Source organism: Cupressus sempervirens, chromosome 6, assembly GCF_028749045.1.
Source record: "Cupressus sempervirens isolate cs-2001-9-10 chromosome 6, ASM2874904v1, whole genome shotgun sequence".
NCBI classification, from domain to species: Eukaryota; Viridiplantae; Streptophyta; class Pinopsida; order Cupressales; family Cupressaceae; genus Cupressus; species Cupressus sempervirens.
In genome coordinates, this window is record NC_143123.1 from 224,462,739 (window position 1) to 224,490,286 (window position 27,548).

Genomic DNA, 27,548 nt, shown 5'->3' on the forward strand with positions numbered 1-27,548 from the left:
AGCTTTATTATTAATATATTTTTATTTCTTTTCAATATAAATATTTGATATTCAAGATGTAACATTTTGGTACATTTAATTTTGATATTAAATTAAAAAATATAATTTTTAATTAGTTTTTAAATTTTTTTATATCAAACTCATTGATATTAAGTTAAAAAATATAATTTTTAAAACTTTTTATGTTGTGATATTGCTATCATGATTCATTAACTGTGTGATTTATCTCCTACTTTTTATGTTATTAATGATTATAGTATTTATAAATTATGTGTTTCTTTATATAAAGTGTTTTTTATGGTTTATATTTTATAAATGTTAAACTATTTAGATATTTTATAAATATATTATTTATATTTTTAAAATATTAAATTTATATAGGGCGAATTTAATGTCAATTTTTTTTCGAATTTTCCACTTTGTCAAACTTCATCCAAATTTTATAGTTGGCGAACTCGAACTCGAACTCGAACCTTGTGACTTAGCATTACATTACTCTCACATTCATACAACATTCTTGAAGTTCAACATATTTTGTTGATTATTGTTTTCACATGCTAAATAATTACCTACTGAGATCTTGAGGTAATAAATTTGATAGTGAAAGCTTCAGCACCAACTTTGAGACTGTACAACTATATCAGAAAGAAAATGGTACTTTAAAACTTTATTCAGAATGTTACAGCTTTCTTGACCTCGGCAGATATTGGAAGTATTATTTCTGTATATATACTTCTCTCCATTGTATTGCTTGAACCAGATGCCTTCAAAGTTTAATGACCCATGCTTGATGCTTCCAGCCAAATAATTAGTTGAGTCTCAACCATAGATGTCTTTTTCGTTCAGGTTTTATTTTCAATATATTTAATGCTATTATTTCAATGAAACTTGATTTATGCTCATATATAAGCAATACTGATTATATGTAAGAATTGTTGGTCTGGCTGAGAATTAACTAACACCATGAATAAGCAGTCTTCTATCATTCCTTTGCATATTTTATTAAGCATTGGTAATTATACATCTTTAAATACTCAATATGATACCAATCTAATATCAGTTAGAATATATATTAAGCCTCCAACATTATTGCTCAAATGGATGCCAATTTTTTAAAAAAAATTTAAGGGCTTCATTACACAGCCCGAGCTTGAGCAAAGATCACCATCTCACGAGCTCGAGCTACCACATATCTGCAAGGTATGTTTCAATGTCCTTGCCAAGTGAATTCCTCAGCTCTGAAGGTGTCCGAAACAAAGGTGGAACGGTCTCTACTACAGCTTGAGATAACTTCAATGTTGGCAATTTCTCATCCTTGTGAACCTCGTTTGTATGACAATCTCTATCCCCCTCTGTCACAACTGTTGTAGGTGTGATGACCATTGTATGGTCTCCTTCTCCCATAGGTGATTTTGTTTACAACCTCGAAAGGAGGTGCATCCCTAGCCATTGAAAAAATGGCAACTCCAACATGTTGTACTGGTGTAATCTTGAACCACCACATGAGCCAGGCGCTCATGTTCTCAAGTGCTCTGACTTTGATCTGGAGAGGACCTATCTATGCCTCTTTTTCCCTGTTGTGGCCTTTTGCTATGTTGGGGGTATCCAAATGCCTCTAACACATGATCAGCAACTTGCCAAGTGCTAAGGGACCAGGTTTCACCTCTAGTGTGCGGCTAGAATTTGTGTATGTGTAGCATCCAAAGACAAACCAATGGCGTAGTGTGGCATATAGAATATCTTATGCTGCAGAGTCATAAACTTATAATTCGCTTTGCTAATTATGCAACCCAGTCAAATGTTGCACCATTCATTAAGTTGTTCATTAGCACTATCTACGCAAGAGCAATATATGAAGCATGATTGGACTCTGTGAGTCTACTTTTTACAATATCCATAATGCAATGCCATGGTCTGTCCTAGATGAAAGACTTCTTCACTTCCCTACCCTTTGATGCCTTTGCTATGGAATCCATCTCTTCCATTGTCAAGTCTCTGCATACTAGTTTAATCCAAAACTCTTTCGTCTCCCACATCATCTTTCTTGCCTTAATATCAATCTTCTTCTAGTGATGCCCTGGTATGCCAAACACATGGGTGAACTTTGTCCCTATAAATACAACCTTCAAATCCCTTCCGAGGTAAGGAATTGTGTTGGTTCTCAATTATCTATCGAAGGTCTCAATCATGGCTCTCAAATCACCTTTATAATCCCTGATATAAAACATGGGCATTTGTATTGCCCAATGCACCTACGTAGTCCTCAAGCTATGCTTTATGGGATCATTGTTAGGTATATTTGCCACCACCTCTGACATTCTAACCCATTCTATTGGGTGGATATTTTGCAACCAACAGTTTTGGGTAAAAATTCAGTCGCAAAATAGGATGACCAGCCACAGCGTGTGAGACAGAGTCTCTCCTACCTTAAAGGGAAGGCTCCCCCTTCTCATTGTTCTTTGGATCAACTCAAGGTAAGCAAGAAATTGAGAGATTTATAAATTGGGTGTTACTATTATCCTTTCTTCTTAACTTTCAAGAAAGGATCCACTTATTCGTAAGGCGAATAATGGGCAAGGTGAATCTCTAATTACACTTCTATCACGAGCTGGAAACAGTGATACCGATAAATTTTAACTAACTCAAAGGCTAGCCAAAACGTACCAGTTTGGCTCTAAGTTTTGTTGTACTTCTATGTGGTAAAATCTTTACAATTAGGGCACAAAGACTCCTAAAAGTAATAACAATTTAACTATTTTGCAAATTAAGACGAAAATACAAGCTACAGACAGAGCTTCTAGCTATGGATTCTCACAGTTGTTCCTGGTCAAAGGTCAGGATTCAATTGTTTCTTAACTCTTTTCTATCAATCACAAGATACAATATCAATAACAAAAGATAGTACGAATCAAAGGTAACTGGAATGAATTATAGACACAGCTTACAATTCACACAAATAACAATTTCACTTAATCAAAGTTAAGTCTCAAATGCTCCTTTGTATTCACTTTCTCTCAAAATAGTGCTACACAAAGTTCTGCTGGCACAATTTCTCCAGAGCTCTTTTGCATAAAGATAATGATGATTTTACAATGAGGGGGGCACTCCTTTATATAGGCAAAGAAGTTGAAAAAATGGGGGAGGAAAAAGTGGGAACAACTCAACCAACATTGACCAAGTCTAACTACAGAAACTAAAGGCTTACATGCAACTGCACATGCAACTCGCATTACATGTAATTACATTTTTTCATGTAATGCATCTTCTCCAACTACAAACATGAAAGAAGAAGAAAGAAGACGGAAGAGAAAAGAACAATTTTGAAAGGCCTTGTACTTGATGATGCAATCGTAGATGATAACAAGATTGGGAGTTCTTGTATCTTGTACTGCTGCATTCACGTTGATAACCATAGTGATGCGTCTTTTGACAACCTCTAGCTCTCTTTGATGAATTGTCCATTATCATTTGGAAACTTTATGTGATCCATCTTTTCTCGCTCAAGTTGTCGTGAATTCTCTTTTGTAGATCAGCACAAATTGGAGTCTTTGACACTTTGGAAACCTTCTTGACTATGTTTGGATGTACACTCGGAACAACTTTCCATTAGCACCTTTAACTCTTTTTTTTTTTTTTTTTTTGAAGTAAAGTGCTTAGCGCATGAGAATGCGTGTAAATGGAGATTGCTGATTTTCAAAAAGTGACTTGGGCTTTCAAGATGTCATTGCACAAAAAATGGATTACATGTAAATGCAACATGTAACGGAAGGTGGAGGGTGAAACGAGATGTAAGTGCGAATGAAAGGTACACTTTACGTGTACAAATGAAGGATAACATGTAAAATATGTTATGAGGTGAAAACATGTATGGAAACATGTACTTATTCATGTAAGTGCAAATGCGTATATGAAGATGGAAATGAAACAGTGGAGGTGAGATAATGAATTATATAGTCACTTTTGGAAGAAGAAAGAAGTCAAAATTCATGGAAAGCAAAAATAACATCATTTTTGTCTTTTCAAAATATGACTTTTGATCAAAATCGGACCTTTTGGATGCAATTACACGTAAGACATTTCGTGTAATTGTGTCTTACAAATGGAAGTGAAAAATGAGATGGATGAAAATGGAAACAAAAAATGGGATTACATGCATGTGCGGATGGCAAATGAAGTGAAAAACATGTAATCACATTTGTCGGATGAAATGTAAGATGTAATGACATGGAAACGGAATGTGAAATGAAATGATAATGCTTTCGCATGTAGTGAAGGAAAAACAAGTTTTTGGGAAAAACTTGCAACTTCTCCAAAATGGAGAAAAACCAGCAACAAGCACACAAAAACAAAACAAGAGAAAAACATACCTTTGAAAATAACTCAAAACATGCCAAGATGTAATGCATTCCCAAAGATGAAATTCGAATTTGGAACTTGGGGAAGAACCAAAGACATCAAAATGAAGAAAAATTTCATATTTAAAGAAAAAATGCACATTCTAAGGCAAAGATTTTCACAAATGGCATCCATCCAACGATTTCAAGCATCAAATCAGCAAGGATAAGCATGAATTAAAACATAAGAAAGAATAAGTCCACTTACTTGATGAATATGTGCCAAAAATGAAGGAAAATATGCTCTTCTTTGAAATTTTCTTCAAAAATGATGAGAATTTGTCAAATCTCCAAAATCCGAATGATAGAGGGCAGCAAACAAGGAGATTATTATGCAAGATCACAAAACGTGCCCTAAATTAGCTCCTCATTGCCACGTTTTAAAGATTTGAAAGTTCTTGAGCCGTTTTTATCAAAACAAGCAAAAAATGTGATCTTCAAAGTAAAGTATTTTGATGATTTAACACCAAAATAATGATCCTCAACCAATGTAATCACCTAAAAAGGTAAAAACGACTTGATCTCATGCAAAAACGTGATCAAAATTGACAGATTTATGGATTTTTATGCAAAAAACGTGCCCTAGCTTGAAGTTTCAAACATGTTTTTGGGTGCAATAACTTGATTTTTGATGAGGGCAAAATGATCACCTCTCCAAAACATGATGAATGCAATTGATTTCATTCAAATCCATGAAGAGAATCAAAAGTTATGAGGAGGTTTTTGGAGCAAGAACATGTTTTCTTCACATAATAGGACATTTTTGTGTTCATTCCATATTTTAAAACATGTAATAAGGTAAAATAGGACCTTTTTGATGCAATTGCATGCTTTAAAATATGTCTTTGGTTATAATCTCACTTTTTGAAGCCCATTACATATTTTAAAATGTGCAAGTCTCCAAAATCTCACTTTTTGGAGTCACTTACATATTTTAAAAACATATCTCACCTTTTTCATGCACAAGCATGAAAACTCAATTTTTCATGTCATTGCATCAAAAAGGTCCACTTTTAGAAGCTTTTGATGTAATTACTTGAAAAAGGTCCTCAAAATGAATTTTTATATGCATTAGCATGAAAAGTTTCCACTTTTCATAATTTTTTACATGCATATGCATATAAAATGTCCACTTTTAGACTTTAAAGTTATGCATTTCACTTATTTTTATAGAAATGTCAACAATATGGGTCAAAAATAATATTTATGCATTATATTAATCAATATAAGTCATAAACATTAAGTTAAAGTGACATTTATATAAGTATTTGATTTAAAAATCAAAAATTTAAAAAGTAACTATATAGTTCTATAGTCACTTTAAGTGAAAAATTAAAAAATAAATCAACTTAAAATTATAACATAAAGTGCACTATAGTCACTTTAAGTTATAAATTTAAATGAAAAGTAACTTTAAAACATAACAAAAAGTGAGTAAAATGTTATATTTTCAAAAAGTAAATGTCAAAATGAAAATATAACATCATATTTTTAATTCATGCTGTTGCACCTAAAATGTCCACTTTTGAGGCACTAAAATGACCATATCTCTTGACTGACAACTCCGATTGACCTCTAGGTAAGACCGAATCGAAGGGGAAAACGAAAGGCATAAGATGAGCGAATTCAAAAGACCAAAAACAAGCAAACACAAACTCAAAAGCAAAGAACGGACTCTGAAGGCTTCAAAAATCAAGCAAAGGCTCAACAGAAAGAAAAACAAAAACGACTTGACGAAGGTCTTCAGTAAAACAATTTGATATTTGAATTGAAATGGATCAATCGATCAACATTAAGCAATTGAATATCAAATTCAAGCTTAGAGAGATACGAAACTAGCTTGAAAAAGTTTTGTGTTGTTACCAACATTTTGTGGTGACAAAATGTAGGACAACACATTCAAACCCTTGAACACTATTGTCTATGGTGTAATTGAGTCTTTTGAAGGAGCTGATGCCATTGCACTTTGGACATTATCTTTTTTTTGCTCGTGATTATTTGTCCTACAACTCTTACTTCGGATGGTAGTGCTTGTGCATTTCTATCCATACTACTTTTGCAACTTCACCTCCTAGCTTCTCTTGCCAATTGAATCCATGATACCGATTTTTCTTTGTCATTATGTTCAAGAGAAAATGGTTAGGGACCAGAACAATAATGTGTCTTCTTGTGTATTTTCCTTTCTTTTTCTTTCTTTTCCATCCTCTATTCGGCGTATGTGGTATGGCTCCTAGTGACTTCCAATCCTATTTCGAAATAGTATTAACTCTTATGCAATCTGTGCCTTTTGTTGTTTGGAAACAACTTTGAAATGGTTGGAAATAAAGTTTGCACATTTCCCCTTCTTCCTTTCCTCACCTTAACTCATGGCTTTTTCCCTCTTTGGCACTTGTCCTCTGTACAACATTTTCCTGCAGGTGCTCACAGTGTCTTCCACAAGTTCTATTCTTGTTGCAGTATGCTACTGACATATATATTTTATCTTGTGCCCTTTTGTTCCTTTTTTTGTAGCCTAGAATGTTCGTCGTTGATTTAAAGTCGAAACCCATAAATGGGTATGTCTTTTTTCACTATCCCCTTGTAATTGCATATGACATGGTTTGGATTAGGCTGTGTGGATTAGTACTGTGTGTTGTAGCCCTTGGCTACCAGTAGCCCCACACTCTTTCCCTGACGGTGTCTTCCTCAACATCTCTTGTATGCCTAACACTACACCTACATCGCTTTGCCGTCAATGACTTTTCGTTGCTTAAAATTGTATGTGTTATTCTCCTTCCCCGTGTTCTTGTATCAATGGCTTTGTATTCTAAGTTACCTCCCAATACCGTACAACATTTTACAATGGTCTTGGTGACGAACTTTAAGTTCACTGTGCAACATAGACCTCAAGTTGCTAATACCATATGACGTTTTCTCCTCCTAGTTCATTCTTGGCAGTAGTGCCTCACTAATGGTGTTTATCACTTTGATACTCTTCTGTGCCCCCACACCATATGGCATCTTGTGTTTTACCCTTGCTGTTGTAGGTCGTACGATACAAGTAGTCATCTGTAAGTTTTCCCATCGTACAGTGATTTTGGTTGCCTCTTAACTCAACACTCAGACAGTACAGTAAGGCTATATTTCCCTTCAAGATCCTCTCTCATCGTTGTATAATGTTTATATTTTTTGAGCGTTGTCGGGTGGTAGTATGTAATACCATCGTATGGTCTTCTTTTCCTACTTTTCTCTTTCTTTTTTCCTTCATTTTGTTGTTTATTTTATATTTATATTTAATTTTTGTTAAAGTCTAGCCTTGTCTACATGGGTATGCATGGTTGCCTCTCCTGTCGTTGTGCCTTTTGTGGTAGACTTTTAGTTTGGTGCCATTGACGAGATCTTCCACTTCCTTCCCATCCAAAGTTCGTAACTTGATTGCTCCATTATCTCCAACCTATCACACTTTATAGGGCCCAAGTCATTTCACCTTGAACTTGCTTGGCTTGATCTCATTCTGCTTCTTGTAGTTTAAGACAAGTTGCCTGGGCCTAAAACTCGTTTGCTTGAGGTGCTTATCGTGCCACACCTTCCTTCATTGTTGAGCTACCTCGGTTGCCCATTTTGTCATCCAATGATATTCGTCCAACTTGTTGAGATTGCATAGTTTCTCTCTTAAACTTTCCGTGTCTCCTAACCTATTTTCAATGGCTATTTTGAGACTTAGCACAATGAATTCAGCAGGTCCAACAACCTTCTGTCCATACATTAACTCAAAAGGAGTCTATCCAATAGTGACTTTATATATGGTGTGATAAGCCCATAATACTAGTGGCAACCTTTCTTCCCAATCTTTTCTTTCAACTCTGCACAATTTGTAGATTACAAATACCAATATCTTATTGGTAGAATCTATTGGTTGTTGGCTCTCGGGTAGTAAGGGCTCGAGAATGAGTGAAAAATTTTAAATGTTGTGGTAAGCAATTTTATAACATGATTAACAAAATGTCACCCTTTGTCACTAGTGATCTGGATGGGTATGCCATACCTCATAATTATCTACTCGTATATGAACTTGGTTGTGCTTAAGGCTGAATTATCAGGTAGGGCTTGTGCCTCGACCCACATGGTGAGATATTTTGTCGCTATGACAATATACCCACACCTACGTGCTCTACTTGCCTTAAGTGGCCCCACAAAATTGAGTCCCCACTATTCAAACAATTCATGTGTGTTAGAGGGGTTTAATGGCATGAAATCTCTTTTTATGGGCTTCCTTGCTCTTTGGCATGTGTCACAACTCACCACCCATTCTCTTGCATCATTGTATATGGTCGGCCACCACAACCCCATGAGTAGGACCTTCTGTGATGTTATGTCGGGTCCCATATACCTGTTACAAATGTAAATGGTGGAAAATTTGAATGAATTAATCAGAGATCAAACTATTCTATTCTAGACTATACTAAATATTAGAAACATTCTAATATTTATAGAGATATAATAAGATACAATAGTGAGCATTAAAAGAAAACATGAAGATTATTTTAATACCCCCCCTTAATGCTCAATCTATTTACTACACCAATAGATCCCCTGAATTTAACAAACTTGTCAGGACCAAGGGGTTTAGTGAAAATATCTGCTGATTGCTCTGAGGTAGGAACATAGTGTAACTGAATAGATCCATCTTCTACTAATTGTCGGATGTAATGGCAATGAAGCTCGATGTGCTTGGTTCGTTCATGAAACACTGGGTTCTTGGAAAGTTTGAGTACGCCCTGATTGTCTGAAAACAAAGAAGTCGGACCTACTTGAGGAATATGCATATCTGCAAGCATCTGCCGGAGCCAAACTACTTCACAAGCTGCCTTGACAGCTCCTCTATATTCTGCTTCTGTAGAGGAGAGTGCATGTGCCTGTTGCTTCTTACTGGTCCAAGTAACTGCTGTAGATCCGATACTAAACACATAGCCAGAAGTAGATTTCCTATCATCAACTGAGCCGGCCCAATCGGAATCAGTGAATCCACTGAGCTGAGGAGTAGTACTCCTTGTGTAAAAAAGACCATAATCTGAAGTACCATGTACATAGCGTAACACACGTTTCGCTGCAATCCAATGATCAGTCTTGGGGTTTGTCATGAACCGTGAGATGTAGCTGACTGCAAAACTGAGATCAGGTCTAGTAGTAAGGTAGACGAGACTACCTACCAGCTGCCTGAAGAGTGTTTCATCTACAGGAGGAGAAACAGATTGTGCGGACAATTTTAGACCAGTCTCCATAGGAGTGGAGGCAGATTTGCAATCCTGCATTCGAAACCTATCAAGCAAACTTCTGGCATACTTGGACTGAGACAAAAAAATGCTGTTGTCAGTCTGCCAAACCTCAATACCTAAACAATAATGAAGCAATCTGAGATCTGTCATATCAAAAGTTCTGCATAGATCCTGTTTGATTTCTGAAGTCAAATGTTCTGAATTTCTAGTAATGATCAAATCATCCACATAGACAACAAGAAAAAGAATATCATTACCAGAGTGTTTAATATACAGATTACTGTCTGACGGACTACGCTGAAATCCTTGAGTAACCAAGTAATGATCAATCTTTATGTACCAAGCCCTAGGGGCCTGTTTAAGACCATAGAGGGCCTTCTGGAGTCTACATACTTTGTGTTTTGAACCAGCAACCTTAAAACCTGGGGGCTGCGTCATGTAGACTTCTTCCTGTAATTCACCATTGAGAAAGGTGCTCTTCACATCCATCTAATGAACTTTCCAACCATACTGAGCTGCAATTGCAAGAAGAATGCGAATAGTGTTCATTTTGGCTGTCGGTGCAAATGTCTCCTCATAATCAATGCCTTCGCACTGGGTGAATCCTCGAGCAACAAATCTAGCTTTGTATTTGTCCAAGGTACTATCTGCATGGTACTTGACCTTATAGACCCATTTACAGCTAATGGGTTTCTTCCCAGGAGGAAGATCTGAAAGAACCCAAGTGTGGTTCTTTTGAAGACTCTGAAGCTCAGAATCCATTGCTTGTTCCCATTCTGGAATTCCTTTGGCCTCTGCATATATCTGGGGCTCAGGGATATTGTGGATGTTGGCCATAAGAGCTATATTAACTGTGTTGTGCTGAAGGCTCTTATTTCTGGAGGTTCTACCCTCAATGAGTTCATCAGGACAAAGATCACTAAGCGTTTGAGCCCACCATTTTGGCCGAAGAGTCGAGGAGCTAATATCAGATGCTGTCGGAATAGCTGGAGGAGAAGCAGGAGCAGGAGTTGTATTATCTGGAAGTGACTGAGGTGGTGTATCAGTAGCATCAGATGACTCATATAAAATAGAAGAACCTAAGTCAGAGATTGCTGAAGACTGAATCTCGGAATGTGGTGGGGAGTCAGAGAGCAGAAATGGTCCAAATTCCTCATCAAACACAACATCACGACTGAAGATTAAACGATTAGTATTTACATCAATCAGTCTGTAGGCCTTATGTGTGTGACTGTATCCTGCAAACATAAGTTTCTGGCTTTTGGAATCCAACTTAGTGCGTTTGGCATCAGGAATCCATACATATGCCAGAGAGCCAAAAACTTTCAAATGGTTGATCCTAGGTTTGCGACCAGACCAGGCTTCCTCAGGAGTCTTATGATTAACTGTAAGGGTGGGTGACCGGTTAAGAAGGTAGACAGCTGTGGATACTGCTTTTGCCCAATATTTTCTGGGAACATTTCTATGTTCTAGCATAGCCCTAGCCATTTCTGTGATGGTATGGTTTCGACGCTCTACAACACCATTTTGCTGAGGGGTGTGAGGTGTGGTGAACTGACGTCTAATGCCATGAGTAGTACAGAAGGCAGAGAAAGCAGAAGAACAGAATTCCCCCCCATTATTAGTCCTAAGAGTACGGATGGAGGAACCAGACTCTTTTTCTACTAGAGCTTTAAACTGCTGAAATACAAGAAAGGCATCTGATTTTTGCTTAAGAAAATATACCCACATTTTGCGACTGAAATCATCCACAAAGAGTAAAAAAATACCTGTTCCCAGTAATAGAAGGAGTATTCATAGGACCACATACATCAGCATGGACTAGCTGGAGTACTCTGTATGCCCGCCATGTTTCACCATTCTTAAATGGTGTCCTATGTTGCTTCCCTACTTGGCAAGCTCCGCAAACGCGATGGTTCTGGGTCTGAATATTAGGCAGGCCATGGACTAAATTATCTCGAGCAAGACTAAATTATCTCGAACAAGTTGTGCTAGATATTGAATGTTCAGATGACCGTATCGCTGATGCCAGAGACTGCTGAGAGCGGATGATTCGATGATGAAGGCATGCTTAAGGGAATCGCCTGAATCTACAAGCCTATAAATACCATGATCCTCAAGACCGGAAGCAAGGGTAGTGCGAGAAGCACGATCAATAATCGAACACTTATTTCCACTAAAAACGACATCCAACTGAGGGGAGTGCTTTATAATCTGACTAACAGACAGAAGATTATGTTTCATGCCAGGAACATAACATACATTGAGAAACATGAGTTTTCTTCCTCCAGTCTGAATCTGAACATTGCCCTTGCCGACAATATTGTATTCTTCACCGCCTCCAAAGATTACTGAGTCAGAATAGGGAGTGAATTCAACAAACCAATCACGCCTATGAGTGAAATGTCGGGAGGCACCAGAATCGATGTACCAGGCAGAAGATTTCACATGATTTGCAGGTATGCTGGCCATAAAGGCATGGTAGATAGATTCTTTCTGCTCTGAGTGTTGGGTAGCATTGGCGTACTGTTTAATTGAGTTTGACTTCTGATGCTGCTGATACAGATGCTTATAATATGTGAATATTTCAAGTGGCACAAACTTCGAGGTGAGAAAATGAAAGACCCAGAAAAATTGGAGTACCCAGAAAAGAGCTCGAAAAACCCAAAAATAAAGTGTTGTCGGAATTCGGATCCGCTAGCTCAAAAATTGAGGCACAAAAAATGAGGCACCCACAAAAATCTGATGAAGACCCATTTGAGATTTCAAAAAACCCACCAAGAATATGTGATCAGAAAATTTTTGGAGGTAAAAAAACTAGGGTTTCGAGCAAAAACCTAGTCGGCAGCTTCGAAGGTCAGATTTGCAGGAAAAATGGCAGATATAGGCAGATTTTGGAACAAGCGGATTTGAGATAGACGGATCCAGGCAGATAAGGGCGGATTGAACACGTTTTCACTCACACAAAATGCCGAGTTGCAAAAAAACGGCGAGTTGCAGAAAAACGACGGTAGAAACTCGCGATTTGTAGAAGATCAGACGTGAGCCAAAGAAACCTGCGATTTAAAAAAATGCGAACTCGGGATTTGCAGAATGAATTTCAGATTTCTCAGAACAGAAACCCTAGACGGGTTGTAGAGAAAATGGCAGAAATAATTTCGAAATTTAGAGCAAATAATTTCGAAAGAAATTATAAACTATTCAAAACCATTTTAAGCAATAGCTCTGATACCATGTTACAAATGTAAATGGCGGAAAATTTGAATGAATTAATCAGAGATCAAACTGATCTATATATACAAAGAGGAGAGTCGAATAGAATAGAAACATTCTATTCTAGACTATACTAAATATTAGAAACATTCTAATATTTACAGAGATATAATAAGATACAATAGTGAGCATTAAAAGAAAACATGAAGATTATTTTAATAATACCCACTTGCGGGACCTTCTTGGGCCTCCCTCAACACACTTGGGACTTCTCCCTCCATGACACACTGTCAAATTGTTGAGAAATTTAGCCTCATAGTGAATTCATGCCAATTCCATATGTAATATATGTGTGTTGATGGATTTATGTTGATATCCTTCAATATGCCATTCCAGGAATATCACATTGAGATGATATATCTCCATATGCTTGATAGCATAATGTGCTAGCCAAGAGAGAGTTTTAAAATTATAGCTATAGTTGGATTGATTTAATCGTAAGATATATATATATATATATATATATATATATATATATATAAACTAATAATGATTAATCATAGTCATGTCTCCTACTCTTATATTTATAAGAGATTAGCATCTACATTTGGAATACTTGATTGGTCCCATCTTAGTCCTTGATTAAGTGAAATGTTCTACTCTGTAGGACCAATTTCCTTTGTCACTCGGTTATTGTCCCATGGAAAGATACTCTCTAATACTTGTGTACCAAGAACATATAATTGCAATTTTGAAGAGATCGACATTTGGAAACTTATCATTGACACCTTCTATCAGCGCATCAGATTTGATACGAGATTACATGTTTGTCACTTTTCTTAGGCTAAACTATAATAGTAAATGTAAAATCCCGTGGTAAAAACAACCATCTGTTTACCCTTCCTTGAATGATCGACTTATTTGCTAGGTACATTAAGGCTTGTCTAGATAAAAATAAATGGGGTTTCCAATAGATAGTGTTGAAAGTTTTGTACAACATAGACCCTTCCCAAGGCTTCGCTTTTGTCGTACTGTAGTTCTTTTCTACCTTTGACAAATGTCTACTGTCGAGGTATAGGGGGTGGTCCAACCAGTGGTCACTTGTTTGTACTAGTGTAGCTGCAATGGCAAAATTCGATGCATCAACATGGACATAAAATTCTTCATCCCAGTTGGGGTACGCTAGGACGAGTCCACCCACCAGCCTTGTCTTGAGTTCCTCAAATGTCTTTCCTTGCTCTGTTCCCCACATATATGCCTCCCCCTTCTTGGTCATCTTATCTAGTGGGTAAGACACCTAGGCAAATTTTTTATTGAACCTTCATTAGTACCCAATGTGCCCAAGAAATGATTTCACTTCAGTCACATCTCTAGGTGGTTCGACCTCAAGAATCACCTGTAGTTTGGATCCGTCTTAAGTCCGACCTTGCATACAATATGTCCCAATAGCTTTCCTTAGGGTATGATAAACCTGCACTTCGTAGGATTAAGTATGAGTCTCGCCCATGTGCATCTCTTCACGCATTCTCGAAGGGCTACCAGGTTTATGTCTTCGACACCAAAGATGGACCAATCGTCCAAGAAGGCCTTAAAATTTCCCACTGATATTTTGTCGAAAATATACAAGATTATCCTCTGGAATGTTGTCAAAGCATTACAAAGTTCGAACGACATCCGATTGTAAGCATATACTGCATCCTCCTCAATGATAGATATTTGGTTGTACCCAGAGAATCCATCCATGAAGGAGTAGATTTCATGTGCTCTGACTCCCTCAAAAATACTATCTTGTGAATGGTATTGGAAATGGATCCTTTATGGTGACTGCATTCAAGCACCTAAAGTCCACACATCTTGATCTGGTTTGCTTCCTTTTTTAATGAAATAATATTTGGGGATACCCACTCACTCGTTTGTACATGAAAGATGATTTTTCCATCTAACATGCATTCAATTTTATCATTCACTTGTGCGGCATAGTTCTTATTCATCTTGTACAACCGCATCCATATAGGTACGACTCTTGCACCAACGGGATCCGGTGGATACATAACTCTAGCACAACCCCCATAAAGTCTTTATATGTCCAGGCGAAGACATCCTTGTATTCCATAAAAATTTTAAATGCAACTGCCTTCAAGACAGGGTTCTAGTCATTGCCCACGAGGATGTTCTTGAGGTTCGTCTTGGCTCTCAAACTAGTGACTTTGAGAGAAGGCTCCTTGTACTTGATTGGTTTCTCCTTATCAAATCTGCGTGCGGGAGTTTTATTTATTCGAGTATACTCTTCCTTTGTACTCTCCATACTCTGTTCGGAATGAGTGTTTTTCTTCCCCTTCATCCACCTGGAGCATATTACAATGGAATAACTCGTAGTCTTCCATTTTCCAATGGAAGTGTCCATTTAGTGATTCGAGGTCATCAATGGTGCATCCTTCATGTTCAAGACCTCCTTCCTTACTCGATTCCATCCACCGCTTGTCTTTGTCTATGTCCTCCTCCACTAAAGACTTAGATGAAGACGTGAAGTCTTCATTGATCATTTGTGTCCTTAGGTCAATTGGGAATTTCCGACCACTCCTTTTCATCGACAAGTTATTCCTCCTCAAATCATAGTTGACCCTAGTTGGCACCGACCAACCCCTATGGAGGATGGTGTTGTACTCTTTCCTTTTTAGTGGGATGGCCATGAAATCCAAAACGAAGGTTGAGTACTAATCATTACCTATTGTCATTAATTTACTGATGAGTTTGATTCCATGCTTATGAACACGTACAAGTTGGAAGGTTGGCAACCACAGTGTAAGTTGCGCTAGTCTCTTCAATGTTTCCTCTGGTAGTACTTTGACATTTGACCCTCTGTCAACAATGGTGTCTGTCAAGATGGTGCTGAGAATACACATGTCCACCACTACTAGACGTCTACTTGTATTTAACACCAGTAGCATCGGGTCCTTAGAGGACTTGAGAGAGTTTTGAAGTTTTTCTTTTCAAGGGTGGTTACTTCTTCGACGCGGGTTCCCTTCGGCTCCGTCTCATTTGACACTTTCAAAGAGAGTGTCATATTTAGTAGGGTGATTCTTAGTTGTGACATGGTTAAATGAAGGTTTAACTTTATTGGGGTTTCTGTCTCCATCACTTGCCATATTATGTTTTGTTCCGTGTGACCTCTCAATGAGGTATTGGTGGTGTCATGTGTTTCTCCTCTCAACCATCATCTCTTTTTCTATGTCTACCTTTGCTTCTTGCATCCTCTCCTACTCAGCCTCTGGGATTGGGTAAGCAACCTACCTTGCTTGCCCTCGGGCAACGACCAACACCTCCTCCATGTTACATTCAATATTTAGGAGATTCACCCCAGGCTTTGGACATTTTGCATTGTCACAGTCTCCTAGACCACACCTCATTTAGGGGAATTTTGGTGTTTCCCCTCTTGGGTAGTCTCTTGCAAAATGCCCCCATTGGTTGCCTCTACAACATTGTATCATTGGCCGCTTGCTAGCATCATATTGAAGGTGGCTTCAACCTCCATAGTTATTGTTATTATTACCATTACCCCTACCTCCCCATCAGTTATACCATATTGGTGTTCATCTTCCTTGTCCTTTTTGTTGTTGAGGTAGATGGTTCTTGTGTCAACAAAACCGGTGAGGGCTTTGTGTTTTCATATTGTCGGACAATTCTTGGTGGAATGACTTGCTATTTGGTAGATGGCATAGAGCTGTTTCTTCGAGCATGAGCCCTTAGTACGACCTTTTTTACAGTTCGTACACCACAGGTCCCCTTCCCACTCCTACTAGTGCTTCCTTTCATCGTCTTGAACTCCCTCATCATGCGAAGCATGTCTTTCAAGAGGGCTTGGACTTCCTTACTTGATTGTTCACTACTGATTTCGCTAGAAGAATCTTTGTCATCGTCAGATGATTTACTTTTCTTCTTTTCTGTTTTTCTTTCGCTTTCCAAGTTCATCCCTCTATTGTAAGCACCAACATACGATGTCGGTGGTGCAATCTTCATTTTTCTCTTGAGGGAAGGTTTTAATCCCTTGATGAACCATTGCTTCTTTAGCCCATCCACCGGCTGGCTATCTATTTTCCTCACTAATTCTTTTAGTCGCCGAGTGTATCCTCAAACAATTTCATCCTTTGCTTGTTTAATGTTATAAATTTCAGCCACTATTTTATTATCATCTTTGATTAGTCGAAATTCCATTTGAAACTCCTTGGGCTTTGCCCTTGTGGACATTTTTGTTTTAGCTACATTAGAGAGCCAGTCTATGGCCATGTCATGCAAGGTTGCTGAAAATTGTCTTATCTTGTCATTTTGATCTTTCACACTGCTGGCTGTCCAAATCGTTTTACATGTCTTACAATGACGAATGAGATCTTCCTTCCCGTCACTCCTAAACTTGGGTAGTTTTTGCTTTTGCACCACGATAACTTGTTGCGTTGCTACCACAAGTTGTGTCGGTATGTTTGTGTTGGAACCACCGAACTTGGTGTCCTGGGACTAGAAGTGTCTAATACCCCTCCACTTTGTGTCCCTAAACTATTGGAAGTTTTCAAGCCTAGTAGGTTGCTCTGATTACCGTGACCCTCCGTCCCTTTGACACTCATGGCAATACTAGTATCCTCAGTTTCTATTGTCGGCCTCTTCTCTTTCCTTCCGTCACGACTCCCTTGCCTCCTCACATGGGGTTAAGATTAAGTTCCCAAGGAAACTTCTAGTTTCCTCAATAAAATTCTCCTCACTATTAACCTCATGGTGTTCCCTGCCATTCCACTATTGGTTGTGGAAAAATTCCTCGCCATTGTTGACCACCTCTTTGGGTAGTCACTTTGCGAGTCTCCAAAGCCTTTGCCTTCTTTCTGCTTGTTGCTGTAATAATACTGCTTTTAGAGTAAGCTCCCACTCCTCTACTGCCTTTTTTAGATTCCCATTCTTATTTAATTGATTTGGCATAAATATTTTCTTTACACATCCACAAGAAAACAACACATGATAAAGTCAAAGAACATTTTTATTCATTTATTATTTGTATACAATCTATGTCACTGTATGGATATAATCATAATAATGTGTTCTCCTTTATTCATCATCCCTACTGGGGTCCACTTCATACTTTTTTTACGGCAGGATTTATCTTTCCTTTTCCTCTTTCCGTTGCTCTTCCCTTTGGCGTTAGTATTCCTCGAGAACTTGTTGTGGTCAATTCTCGTGGTTGATTTCTTCCGATTGGTTTTGCAGTGCTAGGAATGACTTTGCCAACAACCATGGGAGATGACACATCAAATGGTCTACAACCCAACTTACTTCAAAGGTGCTCCAGACGACACCTTTTGGGATCCTTTCTCATGCAGATTCTCTTCACATGTGTCTCAATAGATGCTTGGAGTATATAGATGAAGTTTTTTGTGAATTTTTGTTGACCTTCGAGTAACTTGGGGTTGTCATCGTCTTGTCGGCTACTCTCACCGTAATCTATTGGTTGCCCCATCTTATTTTGTTTGCCATCCACTCTTTCCTACTTCCAAAAATCTCTAAAGGAAATGACGACAGATGTTTACTACCTACGATAAACTAGTTTAATGCATACTATTGTATTATGAAAGTTATAACAGTGAAAGTAAATGTAGATGAATATCAGGAAACCACCATGTATTTCATTATTGTTCTTTGAGTACATTAATGGATATTACATATGACATAATATTGTTGTTTGTCGTCTAGGAAGAGAGTGTACATATACCATCCAAAGGGTGCAACTCAACTGTCTTGACATAACGACTTACCCTTCAATCACTAACGACTCAGTAACAAGTTAACCCATTCCTAACAAGTGCAATTATGCCGACAACAATAAGCATGACTTTTTCATGTGTAGCTTATTTTTAGCCTCATCTAACATGCTTGTTTTCTTAGGACAATCCTTTTGAAAGGGATTCTTATCATTCGTAGAAGGGAATGTCTTAGACTGAAAGTTACTTTTTGGCATAGAGAACTCCCAATGTCAAGCCCCATTTATGGAATCTTCAAAAGTAGGGCAATTGAAAGCTTTCACCCATCCTCTGAGAAGTTTTGTCAGTCCTTAAATGAAAAGAACATTAAGCCTCCTTTCTCACACCTCAGTAACCATCACTAATAATCTTCAAAACACTTCAATTGTGCCAATTTTGTCAAATGGAACTTTGGATTCTTTTTATCAAATGTATAGCCTTTGAGTAAGTTTAGCATACAAATGAATAAGATCATGACTGAAAGTTACTATCCCATGATTTAGTCATAGGATTTAGTTGGAAATACGTATCAAGCTTTTGCACCCAATTATGTGTTGTATATTTACCTCAGCAATAAGAAATGGGAACAAGCCACTTTGTGTTGCAAGTGCAACTCTAATTTAAACCTCTTTCTTTTCTGAATCTATTTCTCAACTTGAGTAGGCAAAAGCCAACTAATACTATAGCAGCCTGAAATTTATCCCACAAAGATTGATATGCATGTAGATAATCTAGAAACACTCTGTTTTCATTAGGTTGAGCTAATTACTAGCCCGTAATTGATTAAAATATGTGGACGTGAATGAACTTGAGGATGAAACATTGGCTACTTCAGTCTTGGGAGTATTGGTATTTTGATTGCAACTCCTAGTTTTGGCCCCTTTCTTCTGTGTCTATTTCTCAACTTTAGTTGGAAAAGCTCAACTGATGACATGGCAACCTAAAACTTATCCTCCAAAGATTGGTATGCATCTGGATAATCTATACATCCTTTGTTTTTATTAGGTTTTCCCTAATTCCCAGCCTGCTGACCATTATTTTACTGCTCATTTTTTGTGTTAAATTTCAGCATCATTTATGTTAATAATTGAGTCATCTTTTGGTCCCCTCTATCCAGATCATATAAAATCTGTGCATGTTTTAGATTAAGATAAAACCAGGTTTTGAGGGGACCCGAAACCCCATACCAAAAACCAAAAGCAGAACATGTTCAACAAAATAAAAGTCCACCCAGGTTTTACAAGGACCTGGAACCTACAGTAAGGGCACAAAACCAAAAAAAACAGATTTTACAAGGACCTGGAACCTACAGCAACGGCACAAAACCAAAAAAACTAGGTTTTACAAGGACCTGGAACCTAAGTACATACAAACAAAGAAAATCAGAACAAGAAAATAAAACTGATACTAGACGAGCTGCAAAAACCAGAACCAAAATTCATGACCAGCAACCAAGACTAGCAAAAAACATAAACGCCCACTTGAGCTCCTTTATTGCCTTGGTCATATCCTTACCAATGTTAGCTGCCTCCTAAACAAGGTCTTTCACATTTGAACCAGGAGCAGCTTCAATGACCCTTTTCATGCTCAGCCTCGTGCACATACTAGGACCACCAATCATTTGGGCAGCAAAAGGAGAGATATCTCCTCATTATTTCTTCTACCAATGCATGCCACCGCCGCACACAGACTAGAAGTCACCATATCCTTTTTTTGATCACTATCTTTGACCAATTGCCTTAATGCAGCTTCGTAAGCCATGAGCTTACCAAGGATATTGCCAACTCTGCCTTCCAGCTCCATTCTTTTAATTTTTTCATCTTCAAGGTTGCCTTGTAGCTCTCTAATATTCTTCTTTAGAGAAACAATCTCATTATATAGCTAGGAGTCAACCTGAAGTGAAAGGTCCGCTTTGAATTTAGCTTTATGGAGAAACATCACTTTCCCGCTAACCTTCTCATTTTCTTCATTCTCTATAACTTTATCATCCTCAGGAAGATTGTAATCATTTTGAGCATCTTCGGGTATAACATCTCCCTCACCAGCAGGGTCCCCTTTTCCACTTTCCATCTCATGATCCATTACAGTATCATTTGGCTGACGCCCACTAGGAGGGGCGTGCCCAACATCATTGAGAACATCTTTTATTTGCACAGAGTGACCCATTCCCTTACTGGCTTCAACGGAAAATTCTTTTTAACAGGGGTGTCTTTGTCGTTGTCCATAGGTGGGTTCAGGGACTTAGCCTTTCCCTTCATTTCAGATTTTGGAGTACCCATGTTACTCCCTGTACTAATAGATTTCACTGTAGAGTCACTTTGACTACCCAAATAACCATCATTATTAGAACTATAATCCCCACTTTCTGTCTCTGCCTCTCCATCATCATCATTCTCCGTCTTCGTAGTTTCCTTATCATCCTTAGACACCTCTTCAGGTCTCAGAAACTTCGTCTTACCCTTAACTTTTCCAAGCTTCTTATTCTTCATGTTCTTCTTATTCTTAGCTATACCCTCATCACCTTCCGAGGCACTATTCGATTCCATTTCCATCCGCTTCTCAATGTGCTCCTTACTTTTCACATTGTCTACCTTGATTTTCTTCGCACTAGATTTTTCTAGAGTCTTTCCCAATTTGCCTCTTCCTTTTCCTAGGAGAAAGCGAAGCCCCCATAGAGTTATCTTTGCAGTATTCCGCAATAACTAGAATACACCCTTCGTGAAGGATTGGCCTACTCTCCTTTTTCCTATGAGCATTTAGTCCATTTAGCAGGGAGAATTTCAAATAGAAAGGGAAAGAAATCCTATCCTTATACCTAAAGCGGTTCAGAAAAACGAAATGGAAGTTATGAACACGTTTCGACCGCCTGTTTAGAATGAAATACTCCCTAATACAAGATAAAACATCTTCCCAAGTCTCCTTAATCTGGTCGAGATAATAGAAATCCCCTTCCTTCGCTAGTTTCTTTTCTTCTTTTGGACATTTTGGGAATTTTTTCAAAGCAGCATTAGAAATTTTTGTTTCTTTTTAAAATTTAATCCCTGCTGTGGAGAGCCTAATTATTTCAGCAATAAACTCCTCAGTTAATGAAGCACTCACTCCATGCATACTAACTTTCTCCCCAAACCAGTTTCTAAAAAAATCCTCTATGATATGAGGTTTAAAGCCATGCATTTTTTCAAGGTAAACAGTAACCTTACCCTTATGGAGAATATCCCAAACAGCAGTCTTCTCCTTCCAATGCTTACAACTTGCAGGCTCCTACTTCCTCAGCTCTCCACCCATATTGCAGACGAAATAGACAAGATGAAAATTGCAGAGAATAATGGTGACGATAAAGTAGGGATTAAAACCTTTTAATTCCTTTTCCAAAGCCACCTAGTATACATGCCAATTTAAGAGAGTAATAATTAAAAGGTACTCCCTTGAACCTTGATAATACCCATAGTTATTGCCAAAGTGCCCATGGCTTAATTCTAAATAATTACTAAATCTTTCCTTCCACTGCATTTGTCACATCATAATTAATTAGCGCCTTAAGATCGGCATTCTTGCTAAGGTCATCAGACCACATCAACATTCTTGCTGTACCAACTGCTTTATTGGCAATCCAGTCAGCAACCTTATTTGCTTCATGATAATTATGTGTAATATGAACTTTATCAAAATTCTTTAGGAGCTTTTAAATTTCCCCCACTGTCACTTCTATAGTCCATTAAATTTGTGCATGTTGTTTTCATGAGTAAGCTAGTGATTTTTTTAGTGGCTAATATTTGCCAATCGGCCAATTTTGAAATTGGAGATTCCAAATTTCGGTAATAATTCAAGATTTAAGGCAAGCTAAATCGTCATATTTGTACAAGAATTTGTTTTACAAATATTTAATATGTCAAAAATTTATTTTATTAAAATTCTGTACTCAAAGGTTTGCCACAATATTTGATACACGATTAGATTCGATTCACCTAAATTTAATGACTTATTGTAGAAATATAAATTAATTTGTCAATAATACATCATAATGATTAGTTACAGTAGGGTTATATCACCAATATTTAATTGTATTTATTGTTTTAAAATATAATCTAGTAATATTCATTATATTCCATGAGAAAAAAATGTTAGTATTTGATTTGTGATGCTTATGGGGGCTAAATTCCCTTTAGATATTTGATCTCCATAGAAATCAATGGCCTAGAAGAAATTTTGGGTCCCATTAGAGTTAAAAAATATTGATACAATAATCACACACAATACAATAATGGTTACTAGATTTTATTTTAAATAAATGGTAGCAAGTAAATAATATAGTCTATCCTTCAAACCCATCAAAGGTTTCTACATTTAGCCTAATAACATTTTTTTTTATGGGTAACGGGCCAAAGGCTAGATAAATTATTATTATTTGTTGTAGTTAATTATTATCATCATGTGTTAAGATCTCCCAAGACCTCCCACTTGAGAGGCTCACAAGCTACCATTGTGTTATAAGCTCTTGTCTTAGCCTAATAACTGTTTATAAGTATTCTATTTTTTTTTGAAAAATAGAATTATTTGCCATGGTGATTAATGAATTTCTTGTCATTTGAAATTAGCTAATGTATTAAAAAAAATTAAAATTGTAATTTAAAAAAAATTGACAGTAAGAACAATTTTTTTTTTCCAAAAATTGTGAGATGTTACTGCTGTTTTGGTATTTTTTGAAGGCTCTTTGTATGGTTTGTTATTGTATGATCTGATTGAGCCTCAGATTGATATAAACTTTGATGGTATCTGGTATATGCGCCAGAAAATGAACAATGCAGTAACATACTAGCTTCTTATCTTATAATTAATAGAAGAAAATAAAACTTGAGAGACTCGCCAATAGAAATTAATTTTCTTAAAACAAAATGACATATTCACCAAGGTTTTACATCTTTTTTGGGAGTGGAGTTTCTTGAAGTTATCCCCTGTAGTATCCCTTGTAGCAGCCATAACTTCTTCAACCTGTTTCTTATTCATGTTTTTGAAAAATGTTGTTGGCAGAACAAATGTCTTTGGACTTAATAATCAATCTCAATCAGGTAGTCGTTACGATTTTGGACCCCAAAATTCAGTACCTCCTTAATGCCATTGCTCTAGTTAGATCACCACTTCTTGCTATTTCTTTACACTGTTTCATACTGTCAGAGTGCATGTTTACTATGCATGCACACAAAATACTTATTCTAAACAGGGCCGTGTGTTACATCTTGGTAGGAGTGTGTGTATTCAGACATTCAAAGAGCACAACCTCTTCCTTTCTATAGCTTTTGCCCGTGTTTTCTTTACAACCCATCATTTTTAGTCATTTTCTATTTGCCTTAGTTTTTCAGATTTTTGCCCCACCGTTATACATTTGAGAGCATTGATTCTAAATATGTCTGGATACTCTGATGTACACTTTACTTCCCCTGCGCATAGGAACAATAATCATGCATTTGAGAACATTGATTCTTACAGCACTATAACTGTCATCTACATTATATTTTCATTATGCAATCATGCACATGCTATGTTCCTACATTCATCATGTATGGTATTCTTACTCATTCTTTTACCAATATTGACTTTTATTTTCCACAAGAGTAGTAATGCAATAAAGAGTATCATTGTTTTTTATCATAATGATTTTTACACAAATTTTTTATTATCGTGTATCAAGCAATCGAGCATAATATACTTATGTCTGTTTTTCAGTTCCACCATTTTTTGGCTCGATAAGCTCTTTTGCCAGCTTCATATTTATGAATGACTACCATAATAGCTTAGTTCCAATTTAACCAAGCAACTAAATTCTAAATGCAACTCAGTTATGGTGAAACATAGGTGTACACCATTTTATTAGAATGTTCAAAACTGAAAAAGTTATACTACATAGGTAAGCACACAAAAAATAGATCTAACTTATTGTATTCTTATGGTATGCTGCAAGTATTATTGCTTAGTAAAGGCAATACCTGTGAAAGCTAGTTGAAAAAAGTTTATTATTTATTGAGCTACCTCTGTGATTGTCCAATTCCACACATTTGAGAAAATGTTCTGAAATTCATTTCTCAAGCATATTTTTGTACTGGTACAATATTTAACATCATAATACATTTATTGACACCCTTGTCTAATTTTCCATTGGTAGCTATTTATGTATTTTGGTGTGTTTTATTGTTTCATTATGTACTTTGTTTGTGTATTTTGATGGCACTGGGGTTTTAATGCAACCTGGATTAAATTGTAGTTCCCTTTGCATCTGTTGGATTATCCTAGGGATTAAATGCACTTTCCAGCCCTGATCTGTGATGAAAACTTTTGAAGAGGTTCCGTTCCACATTAAGTCCCTTGTTAATGAAACTTTCTATTTTGAAGCTAATATAGATCTGTTTCACGAGCTTGCAGATTATTGGCTCCCCTGTAACTAGTACACTCCTGGATGATACAATAACATTGAAAGGCATGCTAGGGGGTGGTATGAGAATGGCTGCAGTTAACACTGGAAGAGGGCTATACTTATTAGATTTACAGAAGACTGAGGCACATCTAGCCAAACCGTTCCCTGATAATAGGACAGTAGGTACATATCATGATTTGAAGTGGGATCCAGGTCACAAGCTGCTCTATGCCAGTGGTGATCAGAAGCGTATTGATGTGTACAAATTCAAGTGAAATTTTGATATTGTAATTGACACAAGAAAATTGCTGTTAGAGAATGGAGAAAGATAGTTCATTTTTGTCAGAAAATGAAATAGCATTTCATTTTTAAAAATAAAATATTGTGCACCTTTAATTCATATTCAATATATAAATAAAGGAAATAATATTTTGATTGTAAATTCAAATTTTATCACAGAATATTTACCATAGTATTTAACCTATGTTTGAGGCTATGGTAATCTTTTAATCTGGTAACCTATGTTTGAGGCTATGGCAATCTTTTAACAGCTAAAGTGTTTTGGGTCATTCTGCATTGTATTAAGCAGAGGTGTATTTTTGGGGGGAATGATCTTTCTTCGTGCATAAAATCACTTGTCAAATTACAATATAAAGGAAGAAGGCTACTTGACCATGCAAACCTATGCCTATGAGTTCTTATGGTGCTTTGAGATGGGGTCTCAAAGATGGTAATTCCGTACCTTCACTACTTGCTTGCAAGCTGGTACTGAGATTTAGAGCTTAAGCTGATATCTCTTTAACTAGGGGTGAAGGAATAAGGGGATACATTTCATTAGAGTGATTCAAGACATGACATCAGCCTCATCCCTTGTAGTGTTTTCAATCTTTGCACTCAGCAATACACTTGTCTTCTATGAGCTCATATAGAATTATTGAATTTCACCAATTGTAACAACCACCCAGAATGGACTCAAATTTATACACATTTTTTCCTTAAATCCATCAATACATGAGAATTGTGATATCAAATAAGATATGTTTAGGGGCAGCAACCATTTAAATTATCATAACTAATAATCTTAATCTCATCATAACTAATAGCAATACCTAGAAGCATACCTTGAGATATCTGAAGTTGTTGAGGTTAGTGACTTGCTTTGGATTGCATGAGGTGCGATTGAACTCTCCATTGTGAATTTGGCCCCTAGCCACTAGTCCAAGCACATTATGTGGCCCATGGTGATAGTTTGATTTAGCCTACTACTTGTGGTTATTCACCTAATGACGAAACACCTAAGGTGACTACTACAAACAAGTCATGTCATGTCACGCCTCACTTTGAGATTGGTTATTGTTTCATCTACCCATTCCCCTTTGAAATTCTCCTTTCCATGTTGTCCATCGGATGACTAAGCGATGAGGATATACATCACTAGAATGTAGCTGGCCCCCAAGCATACATACTCCTAGCAAACTCCATGTGATTCCCTAAATGGATGTAGGGCATCCCTCCCTTGCACGCAATCGACAATACCCCTCTACTATCTAGCTGGTACGGTTGATAGTCTACTGACATAATACTTTCCTTGACAACGCCATGTTAGAGGAATACAATCCTCTATGCCTTGTAGCATTATAACTCCACCCATTGCCATAAAAGCTAACTTTTACACTTGTCTTGGCACCATCACTCGAAAGACAATCCTAATTGGGAGGTAGTTTTAACCTACATCAAAAAGGCTAGTAGTGTTGACCCTACACCAAGCATCCATGATGACCACCATCTATTCCCAACAATGATAAAATGATAGGGTTTATTCACCCAATTCTTGCTTAGTTCTTTCTATGACTATGAAGTCAAAGAAAGGTAGCAAAACATGCCAATGAAGATTGCAACAATAAGAAAACACTTGTTACCCATTCTTATGTGCTAGTTTGAAGTTGGCATACATATGACCTAAAAGACATTGCACATGTACTAGTTTATTGCAGCATTGGTTGGTCAGCTGAAATATTAGGCAAGAGTTGAGGAAAGGACTTTACCTCAAGACATCCAAGTGAACATAAGCTAGTTAATTTTATTCTATTATTCTTTTTCTCAATTTTACATTCCCCTCTAATTTAGTAACCCACACAATCCTTTCCATAGAGACAATTTCTTTTATTTTTTAATCCTTTTCTCATATTAACTATTTCTTGATGGTCTAACCTTTCTAACCACAAATAGCCAAGCCTTCATAGTGGACAATTTCAGTACAAAATGTATACTATTTATGCCTTTTCTCACTAAATGATCGTCTTCTGTATAATAAAATAGCTGCTATAATTTTAAGATTATGGTTCTTATCAACCTAAGATTTTTTGATGTTTTAAAAAGCTATTGATTTATTACATTTTGTTATTTGCAAATGCATTATAAGCTACTATGCACTAGATGTGGCTAAAACATGACCATGAGATCGAGGGATAAGAGAATGCTCATCGTAATATTTTAACTTTTA

The 27,548-nt window shown here is 37.0% G+C and overlaps 1 protein-coding gene across 3 annotated transcripts in view; it reads left to right on the forward strand.

The window, feature by feature from the left end:
- LOC149552084 (uncharacterized) overlaps positions 1-25,487 on the forward strand; it is a 266,469-nt gene extending 240,982 nt beyond the window's left edge. For all 3 annotated transcript variants that reach the window (XM_089787555.1, XM_089787557.1, XM_089787558.1), the window contains one exon: positions 25,054-25,487. In XM_089787555.1, the coding sequence (XP_089643681.1) occupies positions 25,054-25,320 (267 nt within the window). In that variant the 3' untranslated portion in view covers positions 25,321-25,487. The remainder of the gene's footprint in view (positions 1-25,053) is intronic.
- Positions 25,488-27,548: the final 2,061 nt, after the last annotated feature.